At 48.5% G+C, this 12,626-nt stretch overlaps 1 protein-coding gene across 3 annotated transcripts in view; it reads right to left on the bottom strand.

Annotated features, from left to right (window-relative positions):
• The window catches only part of myo1cb (myosin Ic, paralog b), a 44,960-nt gene that overhangs the window by 20,239 nt on the left and 12,095 nt on the right, over positions 1-12,626 (bottom strand). For 2 of the 3 annotated variants that reach the window (XM_076282637.1, XM_076282639.1), the window contains exons 2-3: positions 876-1,031; positions 450-565 (exon numbers count right to left, since the gene is read on the bottom strand). In XM_076282637.1, coding sequence (XP_076138752.1) covers positions 450-565; positions 876-1,031 — 272 coding nt within the window. Of the gene's footprint in view, positions 1-449; positions 566-875; positions 1,032-7,646; positions 7,842-12,626 lie in introns of those variants that run through there. The other variant, XM_076282638.1, reaches the window with a different exon arrangement.

Raw genomic sequence — 12,626 nt, 5'->3', positions numbered from 1 at the left:
TCATTCCTGCGTGGAGATGACATAATGCAGTCATGGGCGAGCCCTGTTGGAGCAGCCTACTCTGCCGAGGGCCAGCTCAGCTCATCCTGCTGTGGGCATGTTTGGCCTGATGTGTGAGTGTGGCCAGGGTTGGGTCGGGTGTGTGGGGGGGTGGGGGTGTCAGTGCGGGTCTGGGAGCGGGGTCTGGAGGTGGGCATACCAGCACCAGTGCTTTTGTTATTTGGGGGGGGGGGGTCTGCCTCATGCATTCCACTACCACACTGGTCAGCAAGTTTAAATATTCCGAAGGAATTCCCAGATCTCTTAGCAACATCGACAACAGCCTGTGCAAACATGGTGCCCATGCATCACTCCCACCACTTGTCCATTTGATAGCCGCAGCGATTACATAAGCAGACAACCCCCACAGTCTCAGGGATGGCTCAGACTGCTCACGGGCACTCACTCACATGTGGGGGGAGACCTCGTAGAAGTTGACTCCCCGGTATCGCTCCATGTGCTGCTTGGTGTAGATTTCCAGCTCCTTGTACGGGTTCACCGACACCAACACTGAGCTAATGTATGTCTGCAGGGGGTGAGAGAGTGTGAGTGAGGTGGGGGAGACACAAACACACACACACACACACACACACACACAGAGGGAGAGAACATCTGCTTTTAATGCTTTTCTTTTTTTTGTTGGCGGCTGAAAGATTAAAGAGGAGCACAACTGGATGCAACCTTGGAAAAACACTTTAATGATGATACCCGCCCACTCACCGACAACTACAGTACACCTCACAGCTCAACCCCTTTCCCCTCCCACCCAAAGTAAGCAACACAAACTCAGGGCATGTTTGCACTGTTTGGGGGGGGAGGGCGGGGGGGTTACTTACGTAGATGAGGTTCTCCTTGAACCTCTTGCGCAGGTTCTCTATGAAGGCCACCTCGCTGGTGTGGTTCTCCAGCAGGACAAAGTCCTGCACGCCCACCCGGTCTCTGGCTGTTAGGGCGCTCTCCATCATTGCCCGCACCCCGTCTACGCCAACCGCCTGTGCAAAGAGGGAGAGAGATGGAGAGAGAGAGGGAGAGAGGGAGGGAGGGAGGGAGAGGAAGAGAGAGGGCAACGTGTCAGGAGGGAAAAACTAACAGAGACTCTTAGACAACAGGCACGCCCCGACAGAGCAGGTGACTGATGTTTGTGAAGCTGCTAGCTGCTGCTAAATGCTTCAATATGTCTTCAAAGTGGCTCCAACAGCGCACAACACGTCCTCCGATTGCTGTCTGACTGGAAGCGCTTACGATGCATACAGCAGTCTCCCCAGGGACTCGGTCAGGCAGGTTAAACACACTCACACTCAAAAAAAAAACACGTTTACAGAACAGCGCACGGCACAAGAATATTAAACACACATGACAAGTTCCAGCACTGCCCTTCATGTTCAGTAAATGTGCCCACAAAACCCTCTAAATATAAACCACACCGAGAAAATTACATGAAGAAAGTCACACCTTCATATCGGCTACAGTCAAGCCACAACCCGGCATGTGCAACTCCACCCAAATTGTGCTGCACAAGAGAGATGCGACTGAACTAGAGTCAGGGGAGACACTTACAGACTGGATGTCATCCATGGCCTTGATCAGACGTTCCTTCTCTACAATGGCGCTCTGTGTTTTGCGCATTAGGTCTCCCAATTTGCTCAGATCCATGGCCTCGGTACCAGGGGCTTACTAGTCACGTTTCTTTTTCCCCCCCGCGACAAAAACTTTCCTCTCGAGCCAAAAGTGGAGTGGAGAGGTTGTCGTCAACGAAGCGATGTGTGGAAAAGGCTTGTGCCTGCACGCACACTCTTGCGCTGTCTCACCACACACACAAACGCTTTTGCACTCGCAAACACACACACAGACACACTTCACGTTAATGAAGACCTCTTTGTACCACTGACCACAGAGGATTTACTGTAATGCTGCTCCTCAAAACAACAACGCACAGGGATGAACAAACCCGCAGATGCTGACACACACACACACACACACACACACACACAAATAGGCCAATATGCAGCAGCACAGTGTGAACACAACAGCTGCCCATACTGTTGTTTTGTTATTGACACAGCGGGACTAGGGCCCTGGGGAGCACCAACACACCTGAGAAAGAGCTTTAATTAAGGAGAGCTGAGGCAACTTCAGCACCAGCGGCTAGAGCACCTCCTCACTGGAGGAGGAGGAGGATGACATGGCAGAGCACATGACATGGCAGGAGGAGGAGGAGGCAGATCCTAGGGCAAGAGGGAGGGAAAACACAGGGAGTGAATGGAACTGAGGCAGAGGGCAGCGGAAAAGTCCGGTGCCAGGAAGTGACTGCGCTCTCAATCTATCACCTTCTTCATCAGCATCATCATCATCATCGTCGTCGTTGTTGTCGTCGCCACTGTTATTACTTCTCTCACTCCTCTCTAAATGTTCCAGAGACAACTCCCTACGACTCATGGTGAAGGCCTTTTTAATATCTCCATCATTGTCACATTCCCTCCATCTCATTACCATCCTCCCGCTCTCTTCTGTTCCCTCCTCTCTCCCTCCCTCCCTCTCTCTACCTCTCTCTCTCTCTTTCTGGTGAATGAGGAGGGGAAATTGTTACTCAATTTCTGAACTATGTGACCGGCTCAAGGTTGACTGATAGCTGGTTTTGTTTGTTTGCATTCTCTCTTTTCTTTTTTATTATTTTGTATAGTTTGTTCTTGGTTTGTTTGTTTTTCGTATGTGTGTGGGGGTGATGTTCTAATATGGGCTGGTTTTATTGCTAGTCGGTTTCCTTTTGACTGATAATAAAGAAACTTAAAAGTCAAAGTCTCTCTCTCTCTCTGAGTGAGAGTTGCAGGCTGACAGATGACAGGTACTAACATAGAAACAATAAGGAAATATTGCTCTTTGTGGTCACAGCTAAACAAATGATTTCTCATGAGTGCCAAAGCATGCCCTACTGTCCACTACTTCCATGGGCTTTTGAATGGGCCTCTGTGTTAAGCATGGAAAATGACAAAGATCGGAAACACGGCATTCTGGGGATTTCTGGCTATGCAGAATTATTTTCTAAATGGCGGTCTAATGCCAGATGCGCTGGCACTAGTCATTTGAGATGACAGATTTATCCTTCCCTGGGTAAAAAACTGATGATAAATTTGTGATTATATTTGCTTTAAATGATTAGGTCATAGGCCTTTGCACTAGAACAATAATGAATAAATGATGAGTGCAGGAGAATAAATCAATATAATGTTTGCTTGTTTGATTAAGTGATTACTTTGGCTTATCTATTCAGCTGGACCACTGGAAAGAGCTTTTGCTGTTGATGGTAACCAACCCACGTCACAGCGTATTCAAAGCTGAGGTCCTTACTCATCTCTACTATTAGTCAAATCCTGGAGGTGAGAGCCAGGTGCAGGGGCCTCGGGCCTCTGTCTCCACCCAGTGCAGTGACTCACCTCCTCACGGTCACTCTGTCCCTCACCGGCACGCTAAGGTGCTAAGGTGTGTGTGTGTATGGGGGGGGGGGGTCCTCCTCTCTCTCACAAATATACATACACACAAACAGACACACTCCATCACTGGTATTTCAGCGCTGAGAACACACACGTCCCATCTCATCTCATCTAGCACCTCTGTGAGAGAAGGCTCTCCCAGGCCTCATAACGTCCATCTCGTTAGGGAAGGCGCCGTCATCCAGGCGTCCTCCGTTGGTCACATAAAACCGGCAAATACGCGTGGAAAACGACCGCAGTGGCAAACTGCAAACACAGTGGCCCGCTGCCAGGAGCTTTTTGGAATGAAACCGTAGTGGTCTAACAAGAGGAAGCCCCCTCTCTCCCACGCCTCCTTTGACAAACAGAATTCTCGGAGCTCCTGCTCCATGACTTCATTGTTCCTCTGTTGGGTCTTAATAGTTGGGTCTTCCTGCTCCCGCCCTGTCCACCCCTGGCATTCCCTGACCGGCGCCCGTGCGGCCCCCGGGCCGGGACCCCCGTGCTTACCTAGGGCCGCGCTGCCTGCCTGCCTGCCATGCCTGCCATGCCTGCCATGCCGTCAGACTTTCCAGATCCTGTGGGTTAAACAAAGGAGTGGGGAAAAGGGAGACGGCCGAACAGGCTGGTCCTGCGTGTCAGAGCTCACTCACTCAATCTCTTTCTCTCTCTCACACACACTCACACTCACACACACACACACACACACACACACACACACACACACTCACACTCACACTCACACTCACACTCACACTCACACTCACACTCACACTCACACTCACACTCACACTCACACTCACACTCACACTCACACACACACACACACACACACACACTCCGACTCTCACGGCCTGCCTCTTCATCACACTCCCCGTGCTCACGCTCTTGGAATCCTTCTCCAACTCTCTGTCCATCTCCATCTCCTCTCCTTTCTTTCCATCCCTCTGTTTCTTTGGCTCTTCATTAATTTTTCTTACCCCTCTCTTCTTTCTTTCCTTCCTTCCTTCTTTCATCTTTCTTTCTCTCGTGTCCTTTCTTTCTGATTGTCCATCTTTGTCCATCTCCATTTCTCCTTCTCACTTTGACATTTCCTCCTTCTCTCTGCCCATGATCTGTCCTTCTCCGTCCTTCTCAGGAGAATGTCAGAGTCAGCTGGGTCAGAGACCGAGGGAGTGAGCTTAACTGCAAACAATGCTTGCTCTTTAGGCTTTGACCTTCCTACAGCCGCAGGCACAAGGCAAGGGCAAAAAAGCTCTAAAAAAAAAAAACTAGGTGGTTTGCTTGGGCAGATCGGTTAAATATGGAACAGCTCAGATGCAGCATGCCTGCGTCAGCATGCATCGGGTTTCGGTTTCTGTCAATAGTCCGCTCTACGGAGACGTTATTCTGAGCAGAGGCCACATTTCAAATTGATGTTTTCAAGTTGGAAGTGCACAAACAGCAGTCTGCCAGCACAGTCTCAGGAACTTGGTTCAAGCATCGCTTTCCATTACATCGAGCAACTACTGCCATGGTTTAAGAACACTCAGTACACACACACAAACTCTGAAACACCATTGTGTTCGGGTTAGAAAACACCGCTGAAGGAAACGGTAATACTGCATTTTTGTACCCTGATTCAGCCATCCAGCTGCCTAGACCCACCCCTAACTCTCGTTTCACAGTCAGGTCTTTCTGTGGGGAAAGATTATTGTCCATGCAGAGCACACCCCCCCCCCCCCCAACATTGACAAAAGATAAATTACTAGAAAAGAGAGTGGTCATGCTGAATGACAAAGAATGCAAGTACTAAAGAAAAGAGAATGACATTGACTGCAGATCGAAATGACATGGAGGCATCCTCTGGGATGGACGGGGGTTCCCTGCTGATAGCTGAACTGTGGCAGAGGCCAAGAGGTGGCAAGGGTCACCACATCACTGTTCTCAGCACAGCTGGCTGGAGAACAGCGAGAACTCCGAGTTCTGCCCCGAATTCTGAACTTGTGAACAACATTTCTAGTTGCTGCTAGTAGGGGTAGGGAAGCTGCTGGGTTGCATTATAAGCAACACTGGGCAAATGTGACTCATCTAAACTTCCCAGAGATATATCCAGCTTTCTACTGAAATCCCCAGAACGTAATGTTCAGTGTTTTGCTTTTGGTTTGTTTGCTTTGAACGGTAGAGCATTTTTTCCCCTTTATTTAGCTGTAGGGTTTGAACAGTTGCTGCCACATCACACGCAGAACAAGAAAGCTGTGATGTAAAGGAGGCCGTCTCCACAGCGAGGTCCTGATTAGCTTTGATTGCAGTGGCTGTTTAAAAGGACGCTGATGGATCGCCGTTCACAGCTGCTCGGCGACAATCTCTAGGGAAAGCAGACAGACAGGTGCGTCGGGCTCCGTCTCAGCAGGTGAAAGTGTTCGAAGTAAACAAACATATGTACACAGGCTCCGAAAAATGCACACTACATGTACACACACACACACACACATACACATACACACACACACACCCACCCCCCTCCAGTGGACAGGGTTTGTGTTGGCAGCTGAAAAGTTTGGGCCACAAACCTGTGGGGAACAATAGAAGGTATTCAGAGCAAACTCATGACAGTGTAGAGGGCATTTAGATGGCAAGTCAGCAGGGGGACATTCCTGAGTTCCACCTCTGCCATAACCGGAGACGCTGAGGCAAAGAGGGTACAGCGTGGGCCGATATCTAGAGTCTTTGCCCTGTTTTTTTTTTAAGTGACCATTTCAAGGTATTATATGTACAGTACTGTTCTGTGGAGTGTCTGTAGATGAGCAGTGCTTCTAAGTCTCTGACAGTCTCTCTATGGGAACGTCCCACACTGAAACTAAAAGAAGAAAAAGAGCTACAGAGTGAGAGTGAAAGAAGAAGTAGTCAGGAAGAAAGAAAGAATGAGTAAATAAATGAGAGAGAGAGAGAAGCAGAGAGGAGGGGAGGAACCGTGCGAAAAAGAGGTGAAATGACAATAAAGGATGAAAATGAGAGTAACATGGGCGAACAGGAAGCTCTATCGATACCGCATTTTTCATCAGCCTTCTATGTACTTAAGGCTGTTTTCCGGTTTAAGTCACTCAAGATGTTTACATAGTTACAGATGTACATAGTTACTGTACATGATATCTGATAGGAAAGCTGTCAGATATCTCCTTGGCTTGGAAACGACACACAAGCATCGGATGTAACAGATACAAACAGACTGCTGTATTACTCATGATGACAGTCTCACACCTTCAGCACAGGTGAACAGGTGCTATTGCACTGTAGACCAGATCAATGGAAGACTACCTGGGATTGGTTTCTCGCAAAAGATAATGGTCTATCACTCTGATCCAGAGGCAAGTTGAACAGGTGCTGTTGCTCTGTAGACAAGATCACTAGACTACCTATGAGTCCCTTTCGCAGTCAGAAGACCCCTCAACATCGAACCCTCTGATTGACAGTCATCAGGCCACGGAATAATTGCAGGGAATGCCTGAGGGATGACAGCGATGGGAAGCAATGTGTGGGGCGGATCAGGCTTGCAAGGGCCAGCCAGCAGCAGTTTCATTACCGGCTACACTCTCGCCCTGTCTCAGTGCCAAAGAATTCGGCAGGAGGGGTAGTGACGGTGAGATAGTGATTGCTTCTAGTCATGGTGCTGGAACACCCACACACACAAACACACACACGCACTAACATGCACAACAATACACACATTAGGTCATGGGAATTTGGAATCAGAACAGAGTTAATGTTCACCAATCAGCTGTTTGTTACCATGCCAACAAATGTATACTTAGCACACTCACTCCTAGCACTTTCATGACATGACCTGGGGAACACTAGCAAAATGCTATAGTCGATGCAAAACAGAATGCAAAACAAAAGCTGTCCCCTATTCTTCACTAATATCCAAAATTCTACACCGGTACACAGGTGAGTGTGTTATCTAACTTAAAATGCATAAAGACAGATCTGCAAAAAGTTCTGCAGCAGTCACAACATAAACCCCAAGTCCAGTTTATGACATATGTGCCCTGCCCCTCCAAACATACACTCTCCTTCAAACCCACATAAACACAGACACCTCAAAGAAAACAAGGGGCTTCTAGGTTAGAGTGAGCAGTGCAGGCAGGCTTCTGTTCTTACCATTGCTTGGTACTTCATCTCACGTCTCTGTTCGCTCCGTAGCCACAAACTTTTTCCTGTTTTTATTTCCAAAACAGCTGTCCACGTCAGAGGAATCGTGCAATCATTTGTTATTATAACTCTGCCTGCTCTGCGTGTGGGAGACGTCCAGCTGCCATCTCTTCTCCAGTTGCTTCTCTTGCTCCCCTCATTCCCCCTCTCTCTCTTTACTGTGTAAATCCCTCTCTTCTCTGTATTCTACTGCACACTTTCCCTTTTCCTCTCTTCCACTCTCCTTCAGGTCACTCTCTCTCTCTCTCTCTCTCTCTCTCGCGCTCTGTCTATGTTGAGGAACAAGTTCCTCTGAAAAGTGCCACCCTCCCTCTCCACCTCGCACCCTTCCCCCTCACTCTCTCAACCCACCCACCCACCCCACCCCAGCCTGGACTGAGCGTTTGGCTCTGGAGTTTAAGGGGTTTACAGTGAAAGGTAAAACTCCTATGGGGCTGGAAGTCCATGTGCGTTCCACTCTCTGTGCCTGCTCTTAAAACCAGGCTAAAGGGCAAATAGCCACCCCAAAACATCACACACACACACACACACACACACACGCACGCACGCACGCACACACACACACACACACACACACACGCACACACACAGCCCTCACATCTGGTCACAACTACCACGTCAAGAGAAAGGAGACAGAGAGAAAAAAAAAAAAAAAACTTTCCTTCAGGGGACTGGAAGGCAGGATAGCTGGGACTGGGGCAGGGACGATGAACACACGTGTCAGTATCTCTGAGAGAATATCAAATATGTCCAAATAAAAATCACCGCAGAGCCTTGTGTGTGTTTTCTCCTCCTTTCCTTCCTCTTCACATCCCTCCCTCCTCTCTCTCTCTCTCTCTCCACCATCATCCTCCCAGCCTTCTTCCCCTGCTTCTGCAAACTCAGGCAAATTGAACAGTCTCCACGGGATTCCCCCTCCATAAATTGTAGTGACTGGGGCGTAAATGCGTTGAGGCTGGCTCATGCTATCGCATGTTACACTGCCATCACTCAGAGCACAACTGATCAGTAGATTTACAGAAAGAAATATGACTGCAAAATAAACCAATAACTCTGTCCAGTCAGGGGCATGGGGAAGCTCTCTCTCTCTCTCTCTGTCTTTACATCTCTCTCTCTCTCTTTCTATTAATCTGCAGCAGTAGAGAAGAGCCTCCTCCTGCCGTCTATAGACAGACAAGCAAGTGCAGGACAGACGAGGACCAGAGGCTCATGAAGTGTCTCTCTGTAAATAATTTGCAGGGGTGTCCCTTAGGTAATGTCTGGCTCTGGCCTGCAGACAGAAGGCTCTCAGAGAGTTAGGGCGTGTGTGTGTGCATGCGTACGTGTGTGTGTGTGATGACATCAGTACTGCAGCACAGTTTGGGCACAGCCCGCTCTCCTGAGTGACCGGCCACAGGGAGAGGCTGCCCACTGAGGAAACTACGGGGTTAATGTGTGAGGTCATATGTGTGTGTGTATGTGTGTGTGTGTGTGTGTGTGTGTGTGTGTGTGTGTGTGTGTGTGTGTGTGTGTGCGCAGGACACACCCCTCGCTGTTCCTCTCCACCCTGCTTGGCTCAGCACAGCACACACCACCTGTCCTGTCCAAGTGCAGGTAAAGCTCCATGCCAAGGTCAACTCTGCCAACCCCGCTGCGGCGAAGTGGCGCCATCTACTGGCTGCAGCTGACCTCTCGAGGTGGGCGCGGTGAAGCGAAGGGGTGAAGCGAAGCTTCGGACCGACACAGAGGCTTTTGTGAAGTTCGATACTCTCTGTGTGAATTTAGGAAAAACACATTTGAATGCTGTTGAATGTTAATGTGTCAGATAAATGCTAATGGCGTCTCTCTCTCTCTCGCCTCTTGTCTTCCTGTCTTTTCTCCTCCCTTCTTTCTCTCAATCCTTTTTTCTTTTTCTCGCTCTCTCTTTGCCCAACATAATCAGAGCCCCCGCCTGCAAGAATCTGAGTAATGTTTTCCAGACGGTGTGATTTTCTCTTTCTTCTCCTCTCTCCATCCCTCACTCTCTCCCTCTCCCTCTCCCTCTCTCTTTCTCTGGGAAAACTGGCATCACTGGGCCAACTCACACACAGGAGGGAGGGGGAGAATAAGACAGATATACAAATAAGAAACAAGAGAGCCAGACAAATGGACAGAGGGAAGAGCAAAGCTCTTGTTCTTTTCCTCTACCCCTGTCTAGCTTGGGTGTGTGTGTGTGTGTATGTGCGTGTGTGTGTGTGTGTGTGTGTGTGTGTGTGTGTTTGTGTGTGTATGTCTGTGTGTGTGTGTCTGTGTGTGTCTGTGTGTGTCTGTGTGGCAGCAATATACCACTTTTGTTAGGAACAAACAAAAACTCTGCGGCTGGCTGTCATGACAACCGTGTAAACAAACCCGACAGCGCTAAATGCTAAGGTTGCATATTTGCTTTGGCCAAGGCCTGCACCCTGATCAGATCTCCTTTTTATAGTCGTCAGTCTCGCCCTTGGCCCTTTGTTCACATCGGGCGATCAGAACTCATCACTGCTAAGCCTTGATCAGACAACTACAAGACAATTAGTCCACTGGGCCTGAGGACAGAATGACACATCTCTTTCTCTCTTTCAACATCTCTCTCTCTCTCTCTCTCTCTCTCTCTCTCTCTCAACATCTCTCTCTCTCTCTCTCTTGTCAACTAAGGACAACTTAAAAGAGGTTTAACAGCAGTAGAGTGTGCCAGAAACTTGCAAGGTGCTCTACTGACAGGGCCAACAACACATCCAAGTGCAGGAAAAGCCAAAGAGACATGAGCAAACACATTTAAACACCCATTAGTCAACCGCCAGCTACTACACACAGAGGAAGTGCTTCCTCACTTTACTGCTGTAAGGAAAAGCACCAGCATTTCGGCTGTGGTTTTGAACATGTAATGGTTCAACGTAAACGTAATGGGAAAACTCCATGAGAAAGTAGGAAATTGGGCTGTTTTTTTTATTATTATTTGTTAATCTCTTTGCGTGGTCCAGTCCCCTCAATCCATCTTTATTTTCTCAGCATCTTTGTGTATTTTTTTACTCACTTCCTCTCTCACACTGCAACATCTCTCTTTCCTATCTGGGGTCCTCTCTCCCCCCCCCCCCCCCCCACACACCCACATATATACCACACACACACCCACACAAACCACAGACACACACACATACCACATACACATACCACACACACACACGCCACACAGACATGCCACACACAGACATGCCCCACACATGCCGCCCCCCCCCCCCCAACACACACACACACACACACACACACACACACACAGACTCCGATTCCCAGCCCCTTCTCCCTCATCCAAAGCTTCCTGTGTGCATGACACAAATTTAATAGGACACGCACAGCATGTTATGGGACCCTGTCTGCTCTGGTTAATGTCACCCAATAGGCTGATAGGATTATAGGTGCACAGCCTGCATGGCTTGGGCTGTCATATCTGCTTGTTCCATAGCTATCATGCTCTCACTCACTTAATCTCTCCTCACTCAGAGCCCAGAGTTGGTGCGGCGTAAATGAGCTCTGGATAGATTTGGACTTTGTTCACCTCTGCTGCAATCCCTATACAGCTCTGCCATTCAAAGCCAGTGGGCTGCTGCATATCCACCACTACCCATACATATAACATTGCCTATATAGACCCACTGCAGGCTTTTATGCACAGCCATTTTAGATCTTGGTGTCAGGGTGATAGCATCTGCAAAAAGACAGGCACACCAACATGGAGAAGTGTTTGGAAATGTATGTGTGTGGGAAATTAGACTATTACATAGTGTAGCACTTAGTCTTTCAGACTGCTCTCTTCCTGAAACCCTATCGCTCACTGTTGCGCTCCTTTGCACCTGACTGTTTTAAGCACCGCTTTCCCTCGTCAGCTAAATATACCCACATGCTCTCTCTCTCTCTCTCTCTCTCTCTCACAGGGCTATTTGTGGCTGTTTGTGTGTCTGCAAGTGTCATTGTGAGAGAGTTAGGCAGCTCAGGGACATTAACAGCTCAGGCCTGGTCAGTTGCAGTCCCCCCCCTGCACCCAGGAGGTACTGGAAGAAGCTCTGGCATAGCCAGTGTCATCAAGGAACCACCCAGTGTGAATGGCCTGTGGGCATTTGGTGGAGGATTACGGCTTATCTTCTATTCCACTTAAACTGTGACGTTCAACCAGATTCTAGTCTAAAATATAAAGTAATTAAGTCATTTGTAATTAAGCAAAGTAAAGGTTGGCAGTATGACAGACGCCAAACACTGGTCTGTGAAAAAAGCCACAGAGATTTCCTGGTAAAACCAAAGTACTGCCGAACGAACGACTGACTGTGAGGACACCACCAGCGTCCAACCTCACTCTTCCATTGTGCCTCATATGTAAAGTCCAGCCCAGTCATTAGGAAAGGCACAGAGAACTCTCCACCTTTAAATGTCCAGTGTGTGATTCTAAGGGATAAGTTCAGCAACTTGGCAGAGTAACTTGATCTCGAAGAAAAACAGAGGAAATTCATAGCTTTGTGGGAACAGGAGGAGGAGGAGCGTTGCTACAGTAGGAATCATCGGAGCACAGGGTCCAGGATGTCTGGTAGAGTCATAGCCCTGCAGACTGATTGAGTGCGAGTCGACATCACCATCCCAGCAGCTAGACTCCTTCACTTCCCCTGTCTGTCGGCACAAGTCTGTAGTTATTGAGTAATTCAAACAACTTGATTTGAGTTAAGACTGGACCAGTCACAGCAGTCTGAGGAGGTAGAGGAGTGTGCTTACAAAGTAGAAGAGAAGGTCTCAGACGTCTGGCACATCAGATGAACAGAGAGATTCATGGTGGAAATTAGTAGAAAGAGACAGGGATGACTGTTATAGGTCAGACGAACTCAATAGCCTATAAGGTCAAAAATGGAGAGCGAAAGAATGGGCAGAAAAAGGGAAGGAGGGGGAGAAAAG

The sequence above is a fragment of the Alosa pseudoharengus genome, unplaced genomic scaffold (assembly GCF_046254945.1).
Source record: "Alosa pseudoharengus isolate Yale_2024_CS ecotype anadromous, Long Island Sound unplaced genomic scaffold, YU_APseudo_1.1 YU_APseudo_1.1_scf_13, whole genome shotgun sequence".
NCBI classification, from domain to species: domain Eukaryota; kingdom Metazoa; phylum Chordata; class Actinopteri; order Clupeiformes; family Clupeidae; genus Alosa; species Alosa pseudoharengus.
This window is presented reverse-complemented; position numbering and strand designations above follow the sequence as displayed.